The 23,905-nt window shown below is 50.3% G+C and overlaps 1 protein-coding gene across 1 annotated transcript in view; it reads left to right on the top strand.

Annotated features, from left to right (window-relative positions):
* Window positions 1–23,905, top strand: part of LOC144804691 (uncharacterized) — a 211,245-nt gene that overhangs the window by 24,759 nt on the left and 162,581 nt on the right. The window contains exon 3 of the mRNA XM_078671925.1: window positions 8,907–8,916. Coding sequence (XP_078528051.1) covers window positions 8,907–8,916 — 10 coding nt within the window. The remainder of the gene's footprint in view (window positions 1–8,906; window positions 8,917–23,905) is intronic.

A 23,905-nucleotide genomic window follows, 5' to 3' on the forward strand; every position in this document is an offset into this window, starting at 1 on the left:
GAACTGTGGGCCAAGCACTACAATTTGCTCCCATCCTGCCTGCCTTGAGCTAACTGCCCTCGAGACTCTAGCGCTGAAGCCCCCTGTGAGGCACTGGTATTCTAAAGCGCTTCTCCCCCTCAGGAATCATCTTGTCAGCGAGGCGCTGCATTTACCCCCAAGCGCTCACCTGCTGTCCCCGAGCGCTGCGATAGCCTGTTGCTGTCTGCCGCTGTCCCGCCGGGCCTGGAGGCGCCAGTGGCCCCCTCCTTCTGCCCAGCCGAGACTGCCCCTCAGGCGCTGTTGCTCAGCGCACCAAATCACCGCCGCAGCCCACGGAAGCGATGTGATACCCCTTGGTGGCCCCCGGTACCAGAAGAGGGCTGCCGCAGTGTGGCCGGGCCCCACCCGACTAAGGGGAGGTCCCTCGGCGGCCCCCGGAGCATGAGGAAGGCCGCCGCGTAGTCCAGTCAGGCCTCGTTAGGCCTGAAGCCAAGTCACTGCCTCCATCACGTGACGAGGGCGTTCGGCCTCGTCATTGGCCGCGCCCCCGTCTCCCTGTGCCGCGATTGGTCCCGCGGCCCGGCCCACACTGCTCCCTCATTGGCCGTCACCGCGGGCCCCGCTGACACGGCTCGGCGGCCAAAGAGAGCTGCACTTCACTACATGGGGGGCCGCTGAGCCTGAGAGCCCCCTCCGCTTGGCGCCCCAAACGCTGGTCCAGCTTCGCCCCGGCGCCGGGGCTCCAGAACTGCCCCCGCGGCGCACAGGGCCGGAGCTCCTTTCCCCCGAAGCGGACACTTTGCAAGGGCCCCGTAGGGCCGAAGAACACAAGGTAACCCCCTGGGGAGGAGGGCGGTAGGCCGAGTGAGGCCCGATGTCGCCCCTCCCCCGGGGTTAGCTGAGACTGGGTCCTTTTGGCCCCCTTCTGAATGTGCCTCGAATATTTGGAGGCTGGAGGGTCAGACACTTTCCTCATTATATCGTAGTGCACCATATTTACAAGCCTGATATGTTCAAAGTGTACCGTATTTACAAGCCTGATATGTTTAAAGTGTACCATATTTACCAGCCTGTTAATGAGAGGGAGAGTCATTTCACTGTACTGAATTTTCTTGCAGAGGTGGACTTCCATAATATTCTGATGATCTGATCTGGGTCGCAAACCGATCTGTATTCACAAGAAGAAAGGCTTGTGGTTGATGACTAAAGGCTGTGTTCTTTGACGTTCCTTGTTAGACTGATAAGTACTTGCTGGAATGTTTTATTACTTTCTAGGAAAAGCGTCCATGAGAGGTTTGATGTGTTACTTAAACGCAATACTATAGTCGCTTCTTGTAGGATCCTCCAGGTTTATACAATTACCCCTTTGCCTGCCAAAGAGTCTGATGCAACAGGCGGGGTTAGTTAATGTTTCATTGCTTAGATGAGCTGGTTATTATTTTAATGAAAAGTCTTACTGAAATGCTTAATGAAATGTTCACCCATTTACAGGAAATGCAATCTGAACGTGATTCATGAAATGTCTTAATGAAATGCTTATCTGAAATACTAATGAATTACTATTGCATCGCTCTATTTGAAAGCCTATATAAAAGATCTTGATTTCTTTCAAATACAACTACTGGTGTGGTCTCCATTATTGCGCCACTGTGTGTTTCATTGGATGTGTGTGTTAACTGGCTGCTTTACACGCAAGCCCCTGGCTGCCTTCCTGCTCGAGCCATGCTACCCCCCGGAGAACTGGTGGTCCCAGTTCTTACATTGTTGGCGAGCGGTGGGATCCAGGAGGACCTGTAGCTACCTAACACCCTCCAGTGGGACAGAGTGTGCTGCAATTAATTGGACACCTGTCGTGCTTCAAGCAAACCCAAATGCCCACCACTGTCTAGCCTGCAGCAAAGTGTGTTGAACCAGCATTGTTGCCCACATCTTAGAATTTTTCTTCCAGGTTATCTAGGTCCTCACCTGACAGAATGGAGTTCCAGCTGGCTGACCTTAATAGGTACACTGTAGTGTTGTTAAGGGAGTTTTGTCAGGGGATGGTGGTGCCTGTGGGGACGAGAGCTGTAAAAGAAGAGCTCCGTACCGCCTTGAGGGCATGGGTAAGGGCCCACCCAGAGGAAGAAGAGGATGGGGAACAGGTCACACACGGGGAGGCGGACACTCAGGAAGACCCAGGCCTGCTCAACATTGACACGTCAGACAATATATTGCCAGGAAGACGTTCCGGGTCAGGAAGCAGTGTATCTAGGGAGAGTGTGTCACCGCAGGAGTACGAGGACAGGAGGGAGGAGAGACGATTGAAGTGGGAGCTTGCCAAGTTAGAGCACGAGAGGGAGAGAGAAAGGGAAGATAAGAATCTGGCTTTAGAGAGAGAAAGGGAAGATAAGCAGTTTACTTTGGAGAGAGAGAAATTAGCATTGGAGGAAAGGAAGCTGGCGCACGAGCTGCAGCTCAAGGAAATGGAGCTGCAAGCATTGCAGTTGAGTGCGCCAGGGAGTCCTAATGGTGGCAGCGAACCAGAGGCTCATCAGGAGCCCAGATTCTGGTTACCCAAGGAGGTGATAGCGAGCTACACCAAGGGGGATGACATTGCCAGGTGTTTGGAGGCGTATGAAGTGGCCTTGACTGCCCATGGGGTGCCTGAGAAACACTGGGGAGGTGATTTGTACTGGTATATACCTCCTGATGTCAGGGACTCACTCCTGTAATTGGAGAAGGCAGACCAGTTTAGGTATTTGAGGAAAATTGAATTTTGCCCTGCTATGTGTCCCCTACGTGTACCCCATTATGTAGTATATGTGCATGATCTTCATACATCTTTCCCCAATGGCCGAAAATAAAGACGCATTTGCATTCGCGTCCAACGTTAACATGTCAGTTATCCAGTCCTCCGTGAAAGCAACGTGAATTAGGCTTTTAGGCCTATGTTGCCAATGTCTCTACATGGTGCGCGTTAAATTGTCGAGATGCACCCATTTCTAAGGCTCCACAGGGCCCGGACACAAGATCCAGGTCTCAAGCCTCCTGAAGCGCTCCGAGAGATGCAGCCCCGCCCGCATCTCTGACCCTTCCCTTACTTCCTGCCAAGCACCGCGGTGCCCGGCTCAGCCTGGCCTGCCTGCCAAGACCTTGTTATGCCCACAGTTATCTGTTCAGCTCCCCGGATTTACATTCCTAGCTAACGAGCAGGATAAACATATCCTGTCTACAGAAAATAGAGTCCAGTCTTTCTGTCTCCGTGCAAGTAATTTACTGAATTAGTTTCCATAGAAGATCCATAACCCCACGCAATACATAAAGAAATATATGCATACACTAGCCTTTAGTGACGAGTAGCCTTTGCCCTGATGGCCTTTAGAATCAAGCAACATGTACTCCAAACACAAGATATCAGATATACTATAGGTACAGGTCGTTCTGACATCCCAGACTTCAGTCTCCTCTATTAGTGCTAGAAGTCAGCGCCCCCCAGCTCTCCCCAGTTACACGTCATGACTCGTTTTTCGCGCACCAGTAGGTTAAAGGTTCCAGCTACCCATGAAGCCCCCTCCATGTGTCCACCCACCTATGACACTTTTGTGACGTCTGCATCACACACCTCCGTGCACGCCCTGTGCACGCCTTCTTTTACGCCCATATGTTCTTATCTTTCTCTCTTTCACTTGTTACGCCTCCTGTATTCAATGCAACTGTACTGTTTTACTATATATATTGTCTGATGTTAATGAAATGTTGAATATCCCTTCCTGAACCTTAGTGGTGACGGAACACGATGTCCATTGGCTCGAGCCACTTAATTAAAGCCCGTATGACTCAGATACCACGGACTCTGCCTCTCATTTGTTGAGCTGTTCTTATAGTCAGTTAATGTATAGAAAAATAGTCCCGGTAATTTATTTATTTACCACATAATGGCGCCCGAATAGAGACTTTCCCCTTCCCCACGCGCTGGCGATGTAACGCAGGCCCCCTGACCCCTTCTACAGCCGTGACGGACCCCTTCTGCGCACCTGCAGGTTTTCCTGCTAAACTCCCTCAGGCCCACGGAGGAGACGGAGACTGCGGTCCAGCATCCAGACGAGGCGGTGAGGAATGCGGAGAGTCCCGACCAGAGCCCAAGCCGAGAGAGCAAGGTCCGAGGTATCCGGAGGCCCACCTGTTCCGAAGCCCGAAGCGCATGCGTAGTGCGTAGCAGTAACCAGATGTCGTAGCAGTCCAGTCCAGTCCAGTGTCGAGTTTCCGAGGCCTTCAGTTTTGCTTCCCGGTGAGTACCATTGCTGGGAACGCATCTAGACGGGTTCATTAATTTGTGCCCGGTCCAGACGGGTCTGGGTACACAGATCCGGTCCAGACGTGTTCACCTAGGTGGATACGGTAAGACGTGTCTCTTTATGAGACCGGTATGTTCTGTACTGTTTTAGCAGTACATCCAGTAATTCAGTTTTCTAGTGTAGTCTCTCGAGATGTCCAGTATTATGTTTTCGATGTATTAGGTAGTATCCGTCCGAAATGTTTTTAATATGTTTTATGTTGTGGTATGAATGATTTGTCTGCTATTCATTACTGTGTTTATTGTGTTTATTGTGTTCAAGTTCACGTACGTTCAAATATGCCTCTGTTTTCAAAGTTACGTCGGATAGGAACCAGGAAAGGGATACTCGAAGAATCAGTTCCCGTCCCGCCTAGGGACAGTCCCGGACATTTCATGTACCATAAACATGGCTTAGATGCCATATTGTATTTAGACTTATGGGTAGACTATACCAAAAATCTGGAAGAGAAATATAGATGGCCTGTTTCAGGAACATGGGATGCTGAGTGCATCATGAGAGTAGAGGAAGCATTATGGAAAAAGAAAGCCAGACAATCCCAGAAAGATGCCATAGAATTGTGGCGTAAAGAATCGCACAAACGAACAGAAAAAGAAATCAGGAAGGCAGAACTAAGTAGGGAAGCATCAGAAAAAGCCCAAGAAAAGGAATTACTAGAAGAAGGTGAACGAGTTAGAGCTGAACAGTTAAACAGACAAAGAAATGCCCTTATTAAAGGCATGTATCCCCTTCTCACCGAGGGCCTGCCTAAGGCGACCCCGGAAGTACCCTGTGATTTACCGCCACCGTTGGTCCCGACTAAGTTACGTCATAAACCGACCGCAGCTGAAATTTTCCTTTCTTCCTACTTAGACGACACTGTCCCAGAATATGCAAATACGCATCCTCCTCCACCCGCTCAACCTTACAACCCTGTTACTAACGCAATCACTGTTCCTCCAGCCACTGGTCCTGGCAATCCTTTTAATCCACCAGTAACCCAGGACCAACCCACATTACTTAAACCTACTTTACCAGTCACACTACCAGCCGCGACAGCACATCCAGTATTAGTTGATGATTCTATTCCAGGAGGAGCAGTGGGAGGTACCCCCCACACCCCGCCTCAATTGAAACGAATGACGCTGAGAGAAGCAGCATTACAACGCACGCCGAAAGTAACTACATACGCAGCCCTCAAACAGTACCTTACTGATTGTAGATATGATCCAGTGCCAGGCAAAGATCAGATGATACTATATTCTATACGTCTACGACGTGTTACAAACTATTTGACTATCCTACCCGAGATGAGGGAACATTTAGACAACATATATCATTTCATCAGAACAGGGGAAAGACCAGAAAGTATTCACGAGGCTATGGCACACAGGAAAACGGAGACTCAAAGTATGATCTTGCAGTTTTTGATAAATTGCTTGATAAGGGAACAAGACCAGCCAGGTAAAAGCAAGGACGAGATGAAAGTCCTGATAAAATGGAGTGACAACATAGCAGACGGAAAACATAGTAAACAAGGTTGTATAGAATCCATGTATAGAAAGATTCGTAAAGAAATTCTAAGCATACACGAAAGGGAAAGAGCAACGAGAGAAACCGAGAAAGAGGACGGCACCTCAGACGAAGATGTAGACACCGAGAACCCAGATAGAATAGCGTACGTAGGTAGGGCAAGACCCTTCGACAGACACACACGCCTAGAATGCAAGGAAACTTTTCTTCCTCCCATACCAGAACAGTGTTCTCTTGAACATTTATTCCAAGCCACCGATAGAGTTCTGAAGCAACGAATAGGTTACAGTGAGCTCAGTACCATGCATGAACAGGAACTAGCCCGATCAGCAGTTCAATGGACTAGTAATTCTAGCACATTTAAAGACGATGTAGTGGCCCAAACGTTTCTGAATCTTTCCCCAGACAACCAGCGACTGGTGGGTATGTACATGATCCAACACCTCATTATACTGTATGAAAGCCAGCATTCTGATCCAGGTCCCCTATATAATGTATTGGACTAGTTGCTCCTAAACAGATGGAAAGGCCTAGGTACCGATTTGATTAATGTCATTTTAGAACAACGCCACAAATACAGAACGTTCCTGACTCCACATTTCGTTCCTGTTCCACCCCCAGTAAGGAAGACATTTTACATAGACAGACAGAATCCCTTGCGAGAAGTCCATCCTGTTCGGACAACGGGAGGTGAGCTCGAACGAGTATTTGTTTACACCCCCTTAACGAAAATAGAACTACTGGAAATGAAAAAGTTAGTACCCTGTCACGATAAAGACCCAGCAGGGTTCCACCGTGAATTAAAAGACATGCTCCGCATGGGAGAGTACACGTATCCAGATATCATTAAAATGTTAAAGGTTCTGTTGCCTGCGGGCATATATGAAAAACTTAAAGAAAAAGAATGGGAGGTGGGAGAGAAAAAGATTGACTGGGCAGAATTAGAGGACGAAGATAAAACACGAATTCCTGGTACTGGTCTCGGGGAGAAAGCCAAAGCATTGCCCGAGTTGTTAATACAAGTCTTGCCAAGATTGCTAGCCACGAAAAAGGAAGACTGGGATGCCATCTCAGCCTGTAAACAGAAACAAGACGAAGACACTAGTGATTTTTATTCCAGATTCGAGAAATGTTTCATTATTAATAGCGGCTTGAAAACAAGTAGTGAATCGTATCCACATCTATTCGTTACCACAAGTTAAAAATCGAGTACTGAAAGTCGAGAGTACCTGGCAAGCTAATACCCCGTCCCAAATGTTACAAATGTTACAGTATCACCAGAACCGAATCAGAGAAGAGCAAGAACACGAAAAGAGACGTATGAAAGACACGAAAATGAAAGTACTAGTTGCACAGTCTGTTCCAGTAGATAGTCAGAAGAGGGGTACTACACAGACCAGTCATTCTGCAGCTCCTGTAAAAGGGACATGCAATTACTGTAAACAGCCAGGTCACTATATAAACGAATGTGCCGTTCTGAAACACAATATAGCTACTGGTAAAACGAAAGAAAGACCGCGTCCTCCTAGACAGGAACATGTTCCACAAAACACGCTACCACCGCAGAACGCACAACAGTCAGTAGCAGTACCGCAGCCTATAGCTGCCACACAACATATTACACAGCAGATGTACCAGTACGCACAGTCAGATTATCCAGAGTATCAGCAGTATTCATGAAACAGCCTAGAGAGGGAGGTTGGCTTGCCTCTTATCGAGGTTCCTGTAGATCAAGAGGGTCCCTATGTACACAGCCAGGTATTAGGGAAAGACAGAAAATTTCTGATTGATACAGGGGCAAGTAGAACTACCATCAGTCATGACGAGGTTCCAGGGGCTCCCCTCTCAGGCTCAAGAAATGTTTCCCTGGGATTTTCAGGAAAGCCTATTGTTAACGAAGTATCGAAACCAGTTTCCCTAGAAGTTGGTCCATTGTCCCGCGTTACAGACTTGTTACTTACGAAATCATGTCCAGAAAACGTACTTGGTATTAAAACATTGAAAGAACTAGGAGCAGTGATTTGTTGTTCTCCAGAAGGAGTGAGATTGGTTTTACGTGATTTTAAAGGACATTATGTGTTAAGAGATTTTGATCCAAGATTACTGAATGTACCACAGCATTTATGGGCGCAAGGTCCAACTGATGTAGGTTGTATGCACATTACACCATATCGTGTCACTCTGAAACAAGGAATTGTACTACCCCGAATCTGACAATACAAGTTGCCACCTGAGGCTGTAACAGCCTTGTTGAAAATTATTGATGAGCTCATTGCTCAAGGAGTGGTTGTAGAAACTGACTCCAATGTATGTAATTCCCCTATCATTCCGATTCTTAAACGAACTGACCCAAATGCACCTCCAGTCTACAGACTAGTGATTGACCTTCGAGAACTTAATAAATGTATCATACCCCAGTACCCAGTGGTCCCAGATATTTCTTCCCTGTTGACTGCCATTGATTCCGAAGCTGCATTCTTTACTGTCATCGATCTCAAGAACGCCTTTTTTAGTGTCCCCATCCATCCGGACAGCCAGTTTCTTTTCGGATTCTGTTTAAATGGACGAAGCTTCAAATTCACACGTGCACCTCAAGGGTTCACAGAAAGTCCTAGTATTTACAGTCAAGCACTGAAACGACAACTAGACAGTATTCACATGCCAACTGACACTGCCCTGCTCCAATACGTTGATGATCTATTGATTACAGCCCGTACAGAACGTGACTGCGAACGTGCGTCACTGACAGTCTTGTATTTTCTGGCAGAAAAGGGGCACAAGGTATCCCCTTCGAAGCTACAATTCTGTGTCCAGCAAGTGGTATACCTTGGTCACTTACTGTCCAAGAGGGGTAGGCAGCTGACACCTGACCGTATCCAGTTAATCGCACGTCTTCCACAGCCCAAGACACAGAAGGAGGTAGGAGCTTTTATTGGCCTCACTTCTTACTGCAGACAATGGATCCCTCAGTATGCATATCTAGCCAAGCCACTGATACAATTGACAACACAGGAGGCAGCGACATCGACTGTCCTCCCGTGGACCCAGGAACATACACAGGCTTTTGACGAATTAAAGAAAGCTTTATGTCAAGCACCTGTCTTAGCGACACCATGCTACAGCAAACCTTTTACACTTTTTGTCACTGAACGCGATGGTACAGCATTATCTGTTCTCACACAAGATCAAGCAGGACAACACAAGCCGTGTGCATATTTCTCTAGTACATTGGATCCAGTGGCCCAGGCTTTGCCTGCGTGCCTTAAATCAGTTGCAGCCACAGCTTTAGCTATCAGACAAAGTGATTCAATAGTGTTAGGACATCCCCTGACAGTACAGGTTCCACACTCCGTGGAAGTTCTTTTAAACCGAACACAGACTCAGCACTTGGCCATAGCACGATTGACAGGATATGAACTGACACTGTTTCAGCCACACATAGAGATCAGACGCTGCAACATATTAAACCCTGCTACACTGTTACCCTCGATTTCCTCAGACCCTGCAACGCATGACTGTGTGGATGTAATTAACACCATTACGAAGCCAAGACAAGACTTGACAGACATTGCATTACCTGACCCAGACCTGACACTTTATGTGGATGGTTCATGTATGAGGACAAGTACAGGAGAGTTAGTGGCCGCATATGCAGTGACTACTGAAACTGAAGTTATAGAAACACATCGCATTGACACCCTGTCTGCCCAAGCAGCAGAGCTCATCGCTCTGACCCAAGCCTGCCTACGAGCCAAGAACCTGAGAGTAAACATATATACTGATTCACGTTATGCATTCGGAGTCGTTCACGACTTTGGAGTCCTCTGGCAAGAAAGAGGTTTTATGACCTCTCATGGAACCAAGATTCTGCATGGCCCCCTCATTCAAGCTCTGTTAGAAGCAATACATTTACCTACGGCTATAGCCGTTATAAAGTGCAAGGCTCATACGAGGGTCACTGATACCATTTCCCAGGGTAACGACCTGGCAGATCGAACAGCCAAGCTTACAGCTCAGACTCCAGACATTCCAGCTGACACGACAAAGACAGACGTTTCTTCCCTGACGACTTGCATGACAGTTAAGGATCCTACACAAGATGTATTAGACATACAGACACATGCTACCCCAGACGAAATCAAGAAATGGACTGAACAAGGAGGGGTCCAGACAGATCAGGGATGGTTGACGAAGGGAAAAGCCACTTGGTTTCTCCCCGACTCTATGGTCCAAGTTATCATTAATACAGCACATAGTCCAGCACACTTAGGAGAAAAAGCCATGTTAGACAGCATCCAGAACCTCTGGTTTAACAAGCATTTACGAGCTGCAGCCAAGCAGAAAGTACGTACCTGCATGATCTGTTATCAGTTCAATCCAGGCAAAGGTATTCCCGTGGAACAAGGTGGATTTCATCCTCCTGACCATCCTTTTGAAGTCCTCCAGATGGATTATATACAGATGGATCGATGTCGAGGATTCAAGTATGTCCTCGTAGTTGTATGTGCCCTGTCCAGATGGACAGAAGCATATCCAGTCCCAGATTACACTGCCGTGACCACGGCCAGACAGCTGGTTCGTGAGTTTTTCCCTCGATACGGTTTGCCCCGTGTCGTGTATTCAGATAATGGACAGCCATTCTCGTCCGAACTCATGAAACAGGTATCACTTCTGTTAGGGTATCAGTGGAAATTCCACTGCGTACGACACGCCGAGGCAGCTGGCCTTGTCGAGCGACACAATCAAACTCTGAAAACACGATTAGCGAAGGTATGCGCAGAGAAAGGTGTAGATTGGATGGTAGCCCTGCCGGTTGCCCTTTTTTATATGCGTATGGTAGCTCACTCCAGATCTGGTTTGTCACCCTATGAAATTGTTTTCGGTCGTCCCCCAAACATGTGGGGTACACCTATGCCTCGTAAAATCACTGATGTTGACAGTAACATGCTGACAGATTACCTGGCTTCCTTGATGTCTGCACTACTCTCTTGTCGTTCACAGGTCGCGGCTGCCTTCCCGGACAACACCCAGGTGAAACCGCACGAAGTCGTTCCTGGTGATCTCGTATTGGTTCGCAACTTTGATCGCTCAAGCCCTCTGGAGCCCCGCTGGAAGGAGCCGAAACTTGTTCTGATGACCACAAGGACCGCCGTAAAACTGGAAGGAAGAAAAGGCTGGCTCCATTCCAGTCATGTCAAGCGCTTCCATGGACTGCGTCCAAAGACTTTTTTCAAGGACTGTCCCGATACTGACTCTAAACTCCCCCTGTTAGAGAAAACTCCACAACAGGAGTATAAAATCAAACTGAGGTCTAGCAAGTCAGACAGCGTTTAATTGTTTAAGTCCCCCTCGGGTGAATCGGTTAGACAGGTTTCTGACATGTATGAGATAGACCCACTTAGTGAGAGAGATAGACTGAAATTCAAGAAAATGAAATATTGTAAAAGTCTCCGAAGCAGATGCATCGTTACATTACTTTTTATGTTTATTCTGAGTCTTACGATCACATGTATTGGTTGTATGTTACATGTATTTTTTCCTCCTCTTGGTTCACATGTACATCTCTCCTCTAATGATACGGTAGTGCACACGTTTAGTGAACTACCCCCTCACGAGTTATCTTATCGACTTGCAATGCGCAACAATACTTTTATTCGTATGTTACACCATTCGCACCAGACCAGCAATGCCACAAATTGCTGGGTATGTGGCCGACTCCCCCCTTACCAGAAGATGAAGGGAGCTCTGCCTCTCTTTCCTTATCCGTTTTCACACAATGGTTCGTGTGGAGCATGGTTTACATTGATGTCATCATTAGATAATAAATCTACAGTTTCCCTTCTGAATACAGTTATGAATAAAGCCTGTTTCCCAGACAAGGACGGTCTTCTCCGAAGAACAGGGACAGATCTAGAGAATGAAGTATATGATCTAGGTAATTTTTCCCTTAACCTCATGATTTTGAATGTTCAGTCCGAGACTAATTCAGACTTACCTTTTATAACAGTTCTACCAGTGAAAGGTGAATTATGTGTTAGAAAGAATGGTTCAGTACACCTAGGACACAGTGATTGTGCTACTGTGGTCGAATTCAGTGATAAGGGGAAGTCTACTTTCAAAGCTTCACGTCATTCCTATTTTATATGTGGTCAGACAGCTTATGTACACTTACCCCTAGATTGGGATGGAACATGTTACATTGCATTCCTACTGCCACCAGTTTTCCTAGCCCCATCCGATTATTACCGAAATACCCATCTAGTGCATGTCAGACATAGGAGGGAGATCGAGTCCCCGATTGTCGATCAGACTGAAACTACATTGGAACAGTATAGGGATTTCAATAAAGGTTTCTTTTTCTTCATAGGTCCCATCCAGAATAGTAAATTAATACGCAGGTTAACCAGAACCCTTGAAGCAGTAGTGAATGAGACTACTTCCGCCCTAGGCAACTTAACAGAAGAGCAGTCTGCTATGAGAATTGTTGTTCTTCAGAACCGCCTTGTTCTTGACGTCATCCTGGCCGATAGGGGCGGAGCTTGTAGAGTCATCGGATCTAGTTGTTGCGTTTTCATTCCTAATAACGCACCGTCAGTGTATTCAGCAATAACAAGGCTTCATAAAATAGCTCATCAGCTACACCAGAATCCAGGCACCTGGACTTGGTCCGGCTGGCTCTGGAGTGTAATATCTGCATGGGGATGGAAAGTACTGTCATTCCTAGGAGTAGTATTATTGATCATATTCAGTTGTTGTCTCTGTTTACAATGTGGCCCAGCGATTTGCGGCTTGTGCGCCACAGCCTGTATTCCACATCCACAATCCTGTACCCGAATGAAGAAAGACGAGCAAATGATGCTGTCTGAACAAATAGATGGTCTCTTGAATATTGATGTTTCCTGAAGGGAACGTAGGGCACAAGGAGGGAATGAGGAAAATTGAATTTTGCCCTGCTATGTGTCCCCTACGTGTACCCCATTATGTAGTATATGTGCATGATCTTCATACATCTTTCCCCAATGGCCGAAAATAAAGACGCATTTGCATTCGCGTCCAACGTTAACATGTCAGTTATCCAGTCCTCCGTGAAAGCAACGTGAATTAGGCTTTTAGGCCTATGTTGCCAATGTCTCTACATGGTGCACGTTAAATTGTCGAGATGCACCCATTTCTAAGGCTCCACAGGGCCCGGACACAAGATCCAGGTCTCAAGCCTCCTGAAGCGCTCCGAGAGATGCAGCCCCGCCCGCATCTCTGACCCTTCCCTTACTTCCTGCCAAGCACCGCGGTGCCCGGCTCAGCCTGGCCTGCCTGCCAAGACCTTGTTATGCCCACAGTTATCTGTTCAGCTCCCCGGATTTACATTCCTAGCTAACGAGCAGGATAAACATATCCTGTCTACAGAAAATAGAGTCCAGTCTTTCTGTCTCCGTGCAAGTAATTTACTGAATTAGTTTCCATAGAAGATCCATAACCCCACGCAATACATAAAGAAATATATGCATACACTAGCCTTTAGTGACGAGTAGCCTTTGCCCTGATGGCCTTTAGAATCAAGCAACATGTACTCCAAACACAAGATATCAGATATACTATAGGTACAGGTCGTTCTGACATCCCAGACTTCAGTCTCCTCTATTAGTGCTAGAAGTCAGCGCCCCCCATCTCTCCCCAGTTACACGTCATGACTCGTTTTTCGCGCACCAGTAGGTTAAAGGTTCCAGCTACCCATGAAGCCCCCTCCATGTGTCCACCCACCTATGACACTTTTGTGACGTCTGCATCACACACCTCCGTGCACGCCCTGTGCACGCCTTCTTTTACGCCCATATGTTCTTATCTTTCTCTCTTTCACTTGTTACGCCTACTGTATTCAATGCAACTGTACTGTTTTACTATATATATTGTCTGATGTTAATGAAATGTTGAATATCCCTTCCTGAACCTTAGTGGTGACGGAACACGATGTCCATTGGCTCGAGCCACTTAATTAAAGCCCGTATGACTCAGATACCACGGACTCTGCCTCTCATTTGTTGAGCTGTTCTTATAGTCAGTTAATGTATAGAAAAATAGTCCCGGTAATTTATTTATTTACCACATATTCCCCCATGAAGGAGGCACTTATCAAACATTTTGGCCTCACCCCTGAAAGGTATCGCCAGAGGTTTCGTGGCAGCCATAAGCTGTCCACGCAGAATTGGGTGGATGTTTTTGAATATTTCCGAAAGGCTCTGGATGGTTGGGTGCGTGGCAGCGAGGTGCGTGATTTTGAGGGTCTGTATAACCTTTTTTTGAGAGAGCACCTCTTGGATAAGTGTTTTCCGGAGTTGCGCCAGCATTTGGTGGACCCCAAGCTTACTGATTCCCGTGAGCTCGCGGAGGAGGCGGATATTTGGGTCAGCACCCGGGTGTCACACAAGGGCCCCGGGGGAGATGGCCCGAAAGGCGGTCAGGGCGCCCCTGAGAAGAAAGAGGGTGGAGATAAAAGAACGAAGTTCTCACGAGGCCCACAAACTAGACAAATTGGGAAAGGAGTAGGTACCCCACCTCAGAACCGTTCCCCAAAGCCCACTTACCCTGACAAGAGTCAGCAGCCAAAAGTGGTCCGGTGCTATGAGTGCGGAGAGGTCGGACACTACAAGGGAGATCCCCAGTGTCGCAAACGACCCCCAGCCCCCACTGGTGGCAAGAGTCCTGGGGTGGCTAGCGTATCGCTTGGGTTGGAGCTGCCCCTAGATAGGGAAGGGGAGTGGACAGGCCTGACCCTGGTTTCACTTGGGGATAGAGAGATGGTCCCAGTGACGCCCTTACCATCGAATACTGCTAAGTACCAGCAGAGGGTGAAGGTCAATGGGGAGGAGGTGGATGCTCTGAGGGACACAGGAGCCAGTATGACCACTGTAGTGAGGCGGCTGGTGTCCCCTGAGCAGGTTGTTCCTGATGTGTATCATCCGGCCGTGTTGGCTGACGGCAGAATGAGCTACTATCCCGTGGCTCAAGTTCCCTTTGAATGGGGAGGAGTGTCAGGCCCGTTGAGAGTTGCGATCAGCCCTGCCTTACCTGTGGACTGTCTGCTCGGTAATGACCTCAAACATACCGCCTGGAAGGAAGTGAAGATTAAGGCCCACACTGAGATGCTGGGATTTCCAGGGTGGACTTGCGTAGTCACCTCAGCTGCTCGGCAAGAAGCTCAACCCGGGTTGGAGCCTGAAACAACGGCCCAACCCACTGTCGGTCCAGAGGAGAGTGTTGTGGAGGACACACCCCGTGTGATGGATGGGGAGCCCATGGAGGTAACCCCGAAGTCCGTGGAGGTGGATGTCGTTCCCGTGGGGGACTTGCCGACCCTTGCCGAGTGGCATGTGGAAGGAGGTCCTACCCGGGAGGAATTCTGTTGGGCGCAGAAGGAGTGCCCCACGCTTGAAGGCATGCGGCGACAGGCCGAAGCCCAAGCGATGAACAAGGAGACCGGCAACTATCACGTGTATTGGGAGGATGGCCTCCTGTACAGTGAACCAAGGGTTCCGGTGCATGGGTCCTCGAGGGCCTTAGTGGTCCCCCAGTGTTACCGGGCCTTTTTGATGGAACTGGCGCATGAGATACCTCTAGCCGGACACCTGGGCCAGGTCAAGACCTTTGCGAGGCTAGTCCCACATTTTTATTGGCCTAGGATGAGAGTTGCCTCTGACACCTATTGCAAGACCTGCAAGACTTGCCAGGCCAGTGGCAAGACTGGGACCAAATTGAAGGCCCCATTGGAACCACTCCCAGTGGTCGGGACCCCTTTTGAGCGGGTCGGTATTGACATCGTTGGGCCGTTGGACCCTCCGACCTCTGCTGGACATCGGTTCAATCTGGTGTTAATGGACCACGCCACTCGGTACCCAGAGGCCATCCCTCTGAGGACCGTTATTGCACCTGTGGTGGCGCGGGCCCTGATGGGGATATTTACCCGAGTGGGATTCCCCAAGGTCGTGGTGTCGGACAGGGGCACAAATTTCATGTCGGCCTACATGCAGGCCATGTGGAAGGAATGCAGAGTGACCTATCGGTTCTCCACTCCTTGCCACCCCCAGACTAACGGGCTCGTAGAGCGCTTCAACAAGACCTTGAAGGGGATGATCCGAAGTCTGCAAGAAGACCTGAGGTGGAAATGGGACATCCTCCTCCCTTGCTTGCTGTTCTCGTACCACGAGGTACCCCAGAAGGGAGTCGGGTTCAGCCCCTTTGAATTGCTCTATGGCCATCCCGTTAGGGGACCCCTCAGCCTGGTCAAGGAGGGTTGGGAGAAGACTTCGAAGAAGCTTCCCCGTGATGTTGTCAGCTACATGCTGGCATTCCGCAGCCAGATGGCCAAGCTGTGGAAGGAAGCCTCAGACAATCTGGAGACTAGCCATGCCGGCATGAAGGAGTGGTATGACCACAACGCTCGGACGGTGGAGTTGGACGCTGGACAGAAGGTGTGGGTCATGGAGCCTGGGGCGCTTAGTGCCCTCCAGGACCGGTGGACTGGTCCGTACGAGATTGTGGAGCGTCGAGGCCAGACCACCTACGTCGTGGACTTGAAGACCCCCCCACAACCACACCGGGTGCTCCACGTCAACCGCCTGAAGCCTCATCATGAGCGATCAGAGCTTGCTCTCCTCATGGTGACGGATGGGAGCGAGGAGGAGAAAAGTGAGCCTCTTCCTGACCTTCTAGCGGCTCAGGAGAAGGATGGTTCAGTGGAGGGAGTTGTCCTCTCCCTATCCTTGACCCCAGAACAAAAGAGGGACTGCCACCAGGTATTGGCACAGCAAGCCTCATTGTTCTCCCTCACGCCTGGAATCACACATCTGTGTACCCATGATGTGGACACAGGGGACAGTCCGCCAGTGAAAAACAAGTCTTACCGGCTGTCCGAGAAAGTGAGGAACAGCATCCAGGGTGAGGTGATCAAGATGCTGGAGCTGGGTGTGATCGAACCCTCCAGCAGCCCGTGGGCTAGTCCGGTTGTGTTGGTGCCGAAAGCAGCTCCACCGGGCACCACACCAGAACTTCAGTTCTGTGTGGATTATCGGGGGTTGAATTCTGTCACCAAGACAGATGCTCACCCGATACCACGGGCAGACGAGCTGATTGACCGGCTGGGAGCAGCCAAGTACCTCAGCACCATCGACTTGACATCGGGGTACTGGCAGATTGCCATGGCCGATGGAGCGAAGGAGAAGACAGCGTTCTCCACCCCCGAGGGTCACTTCCAATTTCGAGTGATGCCCTTCGGGCTCAAGAATGCTCCGGCCACTTTCCAGCGGTTGGTGAACCAGGTATTATCTGGCCTGGAGTCCTTCTCAGCAGCTTACCTGGATGACATAGCTGTCTTCAGTAGCACCTGGGAGGACCATCTGCAACATCTCCAGGAGGTGCTGCAGGCGTTACAACGTGCCGGCTTGACTATCAAAGCTAGCAAGTGCCAGATTGGACAGGGCTCTGTCGTGTACCTGGGACACTTGGTGGGCGGAGGTAAGGTGCAACCCCTCCAGGCCAAAATTGAGACCATCATGGCCTGGGAGCCGCCCAAAACTCAGACTGAGGTCCGAGCTTTCCTCGGCCTCACTGGCTATTACCACAGATTCGTCAAGGGATATGACACCATCGTGGCCCCCTTGACCGAGTTGACGTCCAAAAAGCAGCCACGACAGGTCATCTGGACGGCTGCTTTCCAGGAGGAATTTGAAACACTGAAGCGCGCGATGTGTACCGCTCCGGTGCTGGCCACTCCGGACTTCCAAAAAGAATTCATCGTGCAGACAGATGCCTCAGAGCATGGCGTAGGTGCCGTGCTATCGCAACTCAATGATGATGGCCAAGACCAACCTGTGGCCTTCATCTCCAGGAGACTACTCCCTCGGGAACGGCGATGGAGTACCATCGAGCGAGAAGCCTTCGCTGTGGTCTGGGCTTTGAAGAAGTTGAGGCCATACCTTTTTGGCTCTCACTTCCTGGTTCAAACCGACCACCGTCCCCTTCGCTGGCTCATGCAGATGAGAGGCGAAAACCCAAAGTTGCTAAGGGGGTCCATTTCCCTACAGGGGATGGACTTTAGGGTGGAACATCGGCCCGGAGCTGACCACACCAATGCTGACGGTCTCTCCCGGTTTTTCCCCCTTAGTGACGAGAACTCCCTAGAGGTTGGGTAGCTCTCCCCACTTTCAGCTGGGGGGGACGCATGTTAGACCTGTCAGCCTTAGGGTGGTCTTTCCCCGTGATTTTTTTGCCCTTCCCTCATTTTTCCCACCTTCTTTTTGTTGGCCCTTAGGTCTTCGGGCACCTTTTCATAACTAATCTGTGTTAGGGTGCAGGTGCTCTCTACTTCCAACATGGCTGCCACTGGCCCCTGCTACTGCAGCGTGGTCTTTTAAGTGTAGCACCCTAGTTGCCAGGAGCAGGCTGGGTCCCCATACAATGTTGCAACACCAGCCACCCAGCCCCTGTCCATAGTTAGAGTGGGGAAGCTCCTGGAACCTTTCAGAAGAAAGGCGGACCTGACTTTTCCCGCCTTAGAGAGTGGTCACCTGACCTGGGCATATATAAGCAAGGGAGGGCATCACTGACCTGGGGAACCCACGCAGGAGTTTTAGGCGGGAGGGCCTAGTGAGGAACCTATGCTACTGGGAGTGACAAGATTAAGGTGCTGCCTCTTAAGCTGGGTGAGGTGTCCAAAGTTAGCCACCTGATCTGGCCCAGTGGTAGGGAACCCCAGGGCCCATCTGCAGTGACTGAGGAGAAATTCTTCAAGCCTTCAACTCATCACCCCCCCCCTTCCACTTCAAGAAACAAGCAACTAAGGGCGCAGAACCATCCAAGCGCCAAGAAACCTGCTTCCTGGGACCAGGTACTGGACTGTGCTGCCCTGCGCATCCCCTGCCTACAACTGGGCCTACCTGTCTCTCCCTGACTGAACTGTGGCCAAGCGCTTCAATTTGCTCCCATCCTGCCTGCCTTGAGCTAACTGTGCCCTCGAGACTCTAGCGCTGAAGCCCCCTGTGAGGCACTGGTATTCTAAAGCGCTTCTCCCCCGCAGGAATCATCTTGTCAGCGAGGCGCTGCATTTGCCCCCAAGCGCTCACCTGCTGTCCCCGAGCACTGCGATAGCCTGTCGCTGTCTGCCGCTGTCGCGCCGGGCCTGAAGGCGCCAGTGGCCCCCTCCTTCTGCCCAGCCGAGACTGTACCTCAGGCGCTGTCGCTCAGCGCACCAAATCACCGCCGCAGCCCACGGAAGCGCTGTGATACCCCTCGGTGACCCCCGGTACCAGAAGAGGGCCGCCGCAGTGTGGCCGGGCCCCACCCGACTAAGAGGAGGTCCCGCGGTGGCCCCCGGAGCCTGAGGAAGGCCGCCGCGTAGTCCAGTCAGGCCACGTTAGGCCTGAAGCCAAGTCGCTGCCTCCATCACGTGACGAGGGCGTTCGGCCTCGTCATTGGCCGCACCCCCGTCTCACTGTGCCGCGATTGGTCCTGCGGCCCGGCCCACACTGCTCCCTCATTGGCCATCACCGCGGGCCCCGCTGACACGGCCCGGCGGCCGAAGAGAGCTGCACTTCACTACGGAGGGGGCCGCTGAGCCTGAGAGCCCCCTCCACTTGCCGCCCAAACGCTGGTCCAGCTTCGCCCCAGCACCGGGGCTCAAGAACTGCCCCCGTGGCGCACAGGGCCGAAGCTCCTTTCCCCCCAAGCGGACACTTCGCAAGGGCCCCGGAGTTAGCTGAGACTGGGTCCTTTTGGCCCCCTTCTGAATGTGCCTCGAATATTTGGAGGCTGGAGGGTCAGACACTTTCCTCATTGTTGTAGGAAGGTGGATATCTGACTATGGTTACCCCCAAACTTTTTGCCTGGTGTTTAGCTGTTTTTTGACATAGTTGGCCTGGGATCCTGCTATTCAGGGCCCCAGGCTAATTGCTCTCTCCTTAAAATGGACTCCATGTACCTTAGGTGCATACACAATTGAAACTGGTTCACCTTATAGGCCCTGTAACAGTGTACCATAGGTACCCAGGGCATAGGTGTAGCCAAGGCCTACCAGGGGCTGCAGCATGTATTGTGCCACCTCTGGCCTGGCCTCCATATTTTGACACAACTGGCTGATCACTCAGCTGGGGTAAGTTGGTGTAATCACCTCTTGCTTAGATATAGTATCCCTATATCTAACCTTAACTGGACACATGTTAACCTATAAGCCATTCCTATGGAAGGCCCCTGCAATCCTGGGGGCAGAGTGCATGGTTTCATGTGAGATGGTGCTCTAGCATGAGCTGAGCCTGTCTGCTGCTGTCGGTAACAACTCCCTTAGCTGTTCCGGGATGTTGCCATACCATATACTCTTAAGTGCATTATAATCCTTGCGGTTATTTGCTAACTTTGGTTTGGCTTTATCAAAACATGTCGAGTAAGGTGTCATACGATTTGGAATACTATCCCCTCGACAGTTCTGTCGACGGGGATAGCATTCCACCCTTCTAGAGGGACACGACATGTACCTAGCCTTAACCCCGGTTAAAGTTAACCAGAGCCTCAGCATCACAAAATGGATGCTGCCACCACAGACACAAGTCTGACCTCCTGCTGCTGGGAGTCCTTCCAGCGAGGAGGGCTTGGACAAAGGGTTTCCTGCCTTGGGAGGTGCGAGCACCACCCCAGACAGGATTTTGTGTATTGGGTAGGACAGGGCTGAATAGATTGAGACATGCCCGGGGCACACAAGGTGTCCTCGTGCATAAGCCAGTCCAAACCGGTCCTGGGACTTTCCAGACCCAGGCCTGGCGAGGAGCTGGACAAAGGAAAGGGGGTGTAACCGCCCCCCTTCCTGGTCCCACCCAGAGGAGGGACCTAGCAGGTGATCCACCCCTCAGATTGGGAATAAGAGTGGGAGCAGTGCCATAGCACCTCGGATCATCCTGAAATCAACTTGCAACTAAGAAGACGACTGGACTTCGACATTCTGCTGCTCAGAAGACTGAAGAGTATCTCCCTTGTGGCCTAGGAGTGGCCACCCTGTGAACACAGGTACCAACCAGCAACTCGACGTGTGCTTTGCCGCCGCCTCCCGCCAGAGCCCGAGCCCAGAGCCTGACAAGACCCAGACTCCCAGACTTCTCATAGCCCGATCCACAGTCCCTGCAAAGAATGGACCCGTGGAGGCACCGAGAGACGTGGGACCGGACCTCTTGGAAGACCCCCGATAAGCTGACTGCGCAGCATCCGAGGCATCCGAGGCATCCGAGGCATCCTCGACGTTGTGCTTTGGGGACTGAGAACCCCTACTACCGAGCAGCCCTTGCACCGAAGATCAGCCCCCCAGCTTCCCCACGATCTGCGTGGGGCCCTTTTGCATTGTGCCACTCGACGCGCCATCCCGGCCACTAGCCACGTGGTCAGCGGCCATCTTGGCGACGAAATCTACGAACTACACTGCGGGTCTGGTTGCTCCAGACTTGCCCTCGCTCCTGTAAAAAGGAGCACCCGCTCTGACCTTGCTGGTCCGAGTGATAAGCCTATTTCTATTCCTGCGTGGCTTGCATTAGCCAAGGCCTGTTTGCTCCAATCAAGTGGCCGACACCGCCAACAGCGAGAAGCCTGCGTGCGACAGCTCGTGATTGACTCCTGGACGTCCTCGACCTCTTCGTGTCCACGTGGCTGCAGAGAGAAGCTACACCTCAATGCCTGTTTGTGTAGCGATCGCCACCATCGACACTGCCAAATGCAAAAGATTCCGTACTGAACGCCCCTTACGGAAATACTACAAGTCCCAGAGGGCCTTATTTAAGCTCCACCTCCAGAACATAACGGGGCTTGTCAATCTTGTTCCGTGTTCTCTCGTTAGCAGTTGGTTTGTTCTCTCTGAGTTGAGTTACCTTTATCTACGCCGACGAAAAGCCAGCGTGGTCAGTTATCATTTGTGCAACCAGCGCCGACGAAGAGCCAGCGTGGTCAGTTATCGTTTGTGCAACCAGCGCCGACGAAGAGCCAGCGTGGTCAGTTATCGTTTGTGCAACCAGCGCCGACGAAGAGCCAGCGTGGTCAGTTATCGTTTGTGCAACCAGCGCCGACGAAGAGCCAGCGTGGTCAGAATTCCAGTAGAATCATTGTTACAAGCCGTATATTGCCGCGCAAGTATTCCTGAGGAGTGCGGGCTCGCCTCCTACCATATTGTATTGTTGGTTATTGATATTTGTTTAAGTTTGGTGCAGAAGCATCTTCCATTATAGTTTATGTACCGGGGGGTTCCAATTCTCTCTGTCCATGTTTACTGACACTGACTGCAACTTGGGCTACACCTTTCCACAAGGAGTATTGTGGTTCTCACGAAGCGTGTCTATTAACGCCGAGTACAATTAGCCCTCTTATATCTACCCAAGGCAACTGTGTTCTAGGTCGAGAAGTGAAGCTAACTTCTCCGTATTTCTGGCAACATCTCCACAAGCGTGCAGAGTGTATTTTTGGATTCATTCTCGGTTACATGGGGTTGAGAAACTGGTGAGTTCAGAATCAAAGGGGGGGGACAAGAGTTCAGACAGTTACGGTTGTGGTATTAATTTCTTGCTCTCTGTCCTCTCCTCCGTCTGCAGTGTCCCAGTACCAGTAACCTCGTGGGTATATCGACCAGATGATACCAGAAGTACCAGATCCCCCGATGCCAAACCACCTCCCGGCCCCTTTCTGTACATACTCAAATAGTGGGTATAATTCCATTGTTGGGGTTTGTGCAGTGCGGAGTAGGGAGGACTATCATCTATCGTCTCTGCTGGCCATCGGAGTCAGGTTAATGGCGCTTGCGGGTTCTTGTGCTGCTTTCAATCCCGACAGATTGACAAGCCCAAGAATACAGCCCAGCCTAGACGATGGATACAAATACCATACTCACTTCCTTGTTGGAGAGCTTTACAGAACTACAACAAGAAGTCCAAACCTCTCGTACAGAGAACCAGGCCTTATACAAAGAGGTCTCTGATCTACGTAAAGAGATGTCCGATCTTGCACATAAAGAGCAGGTAGTGAAACCGTTGATTAGGCCGGCTACCTTGCCGCCGCCTTCTTCCTTCCAACCAGGGGGTTCGTTTGCAGCCCCTTCCACTTCTACCGAGACCAATCCCACGGTCCATATAATCCAAAATCATGGAATACCTCTAGCTCCTCCCGAAAGGTTTTATGGAGACCCTCGAAAATTTGAGACATTTTTGAATCAATGTCGTCTTCATTTCCTATGTAAGCCTATGGTTTTTCAGGATGAGGCTTCCAAAACAGCCTTCATGATGTCCTACATGGGAGGGAATGCGTCCAGTTGGACCATCCCCTTACTGGAAAAGAATGACCCTGTTTTGCATAATTTCTCCGAATTCTGCCTGGAACTACGAAAATTATTTGACAGGAAGTCCCATATGTTGTCCCTAGATCGCGAATTGATGACCTTAAGACAAGGATCCCAGGATCTGTTGTCATATATAACCACATTTAACCGCCTTATCGTAGAAACGGACTGGCCGGCTCAGAAGCGGATTTCTTTGTTTTATCAAGGCCTACGGGGAGAATTGGACGTATTAGCACAGGTGGTGCAATTGCCTTCTACTTGTGAGGAATTAATAGATTTGACCGTCCAACTGGATCACCGATTGCTGGAACGAAAAGGGGATCGAAACAGGGGAGACAATAGATACTCATACCCCATGGTTAAACCCTGGCCGGGGGGTGAGGAAAAATCAAAGACACCAGAAGGGCCGGAACCCATACAAATCGGGGGAATCCGGGGTCCTCTCACCAGGGAAGAAAGGGACAGGCGACGGAGACTCAAACTTTGCCTATATTGTGGCAAAGGTGTGCATTTCATTAATGAATGTAGAGCCAGGAACTACGTTCCGGGGAAGAATCCCCTTCCTCGAGTACAGGCCGCTCTTACCTCAAGTGAACCATCGGAAAACTGAAGGTCTCGGATCAGATAGAGACCTCTGATTTGAGACGACCACCTAACATGGTCTCCCCTTATGTGGCAAATACCCTTCACCCTGCAGTCGCCCATATGAACGTGAGTGTTTCTCTATGGGTAG

Source organism: Lissotriton helveticus, chromosome 1_2 (assembly GCF_964261635.1).
Source record: "Lissotriton helveticus chromosome 1_2, aLisHel1.1, whole genome shotgun sequence".
NCBI lineage: Eukaryota > Metazoa > Chordata > Amphibia > Caudata > Salamandridae > Lissotriton > Lissotriton helveticus.